Source organism: Centruroides sculpturatus, unplaced genomic scaffold (assembly GCF_000671375.1).
Source record: "Centruroides sculpturatus isolate CEXI.00-Female unplaced genomic scaffold, Cexi_2.0 scaffold133, whole genome shotgun sequence".
NCBI classification, from domain to species: Eukaryota; Metazoa; Arthropoda; class Arachnida; order Scorpiones; family Buthidae; genus Centruroides; species Centruroides sculpturatus.
The window spans coordinates 980,946-982,439 of NW_019384319.1; the positions used below are offsets into that span (position 1 = coordinate 980,946).

General features: G+C 33.7%; 1 protein-coding gene across 1 annotated transcript in view; it reads left to right on the forward strand.

Annotated features, from left to right (window-relative positions):
- LOC111624939 (phospholipid scramblase 1-like) overlaps positions 1–1,494 on the forward strand; it is an 18,539-nt gene extending 17,045 nt beyond the window's left edge. The window contains exon 3 of the mRNA XM_023367935.1: positions 1,300–1,494. Within this exon, the coding sequence (XP_023223703.1) occupies positions 1,300–1,494 (195 nt within the window). The remainder of the gene's footprint in view (positions 1–1,299) is intronic.

The window sequence follows — 1,494 nt, forward strand, 5'->3', positions numbered from 1 at the left end:
GAGTCAAAACAACAGTCCAAGCAGTGGGTAGAAGCTGGTGGCTCTGCACCGAAGAAAGCAAAGACAATTGCATCGGCTGGAAAGGTTATGGCTAGTGTTTTTTGGGATTCCAAAGGGATTCTTTTAATTGACTACCTGTCAAAGGGTCAAACAATTAATGGGGAATACTACGCACATCTTCTTGACCAGCTAGATGAAAAAATTAGAGAGAAAAGGCCTGGTTTGCAAAAGAAAAAAATCCTCTTTCACCAGGACAATGCACCCGCTCACAAAGGTGCTTTGGCAATGGGAAAATTGAGGGATTTGAAGTATGAATTATTGGAACATCCTCCCTATTCGCCAGATTTGGCTCCCTCTGACTTTCATTTATTCCCAAATCTTAAAAAATTTTTGGCGGGAGAACATTTTGGATCAAGTGAAGAGGTGATAGCAGCGATAAATGGATATTTTGAAGACCTTCCAGAATCGCATTTCAGGGATGGAATACTGTTATTGGAGAAACGTTGGACAAAGTGTATTGAACTAAAGGGAGACTACATTGAGAAATAAATGCACTTTTAAAATAAAAAACTCATTTTTTCACTACTAGGCCGAGAACTTTTCACCTTGCCCTCGTATGTATGTTCATTAGCACTTCACTTGACTTCATGATTTATTAAAAAAACTTGTACATATTTGTTTTGATGCTATTTTTTGCCCATTGAGTACAACAATCACTCAATATTAGCAATGTCATGTACAGTACAGCCTATTCATTTATGTTAAAACTTGTCAGGAAGGACTTGGAAGGATATGATGGCCTTGCTAAATTTTATCACTATACTTTGACCAGAAGTAACTTCCTTCCACTAATTAATGTGTTACAAGAGGGAGTTGATATGTGGCTGCAATGTTAGCAATGTGAACTATGATGATTATGCATATATTTTGTTCTGCATGCAATGTATTTTTTTTAAATTCAGTACCTGGAATTGCCCAAATATTAATTAAACATTGAAAAAAAAAATGTTTACAGTAGATGGGACTAGAAAAAGTCCATTATTCTGAGTTATGGATCTGCTAAAAGGAAGTGAAATTACATTGATTTGGCAGAACCAGGGGAAAGCCATTATTCCAAGAAATTCTTTGTTTTGTGATTCATTAAAATGAGATTCTACTGTATTTATGTATCTTTATTTTCTCTGAAGAAAATCAAATATATTATAATAAGTACTTTGAAAAAATTTCTGAAATATTCATAATTACTGGTACTATTCTTTTCAATTTAAAATTAAAAATCTTTGTTAATTTTTTTTCTAGGTTCTTGCTAAAGATGGTCAAACAATAGTAGGAAGGATTACAAAGCAATGGTCTGGTTTTGCAAAAGAAGCTTTTACTGATGCTGATAATTTTGGTATAAATTTTCCTATGGATTTGGATGTTAATATTAAGGCTGTTCTCCTTGGGGCTTGTTTTCTCATTGTAAGTTTGTACTTTTGTATTACTTGTTTTTAA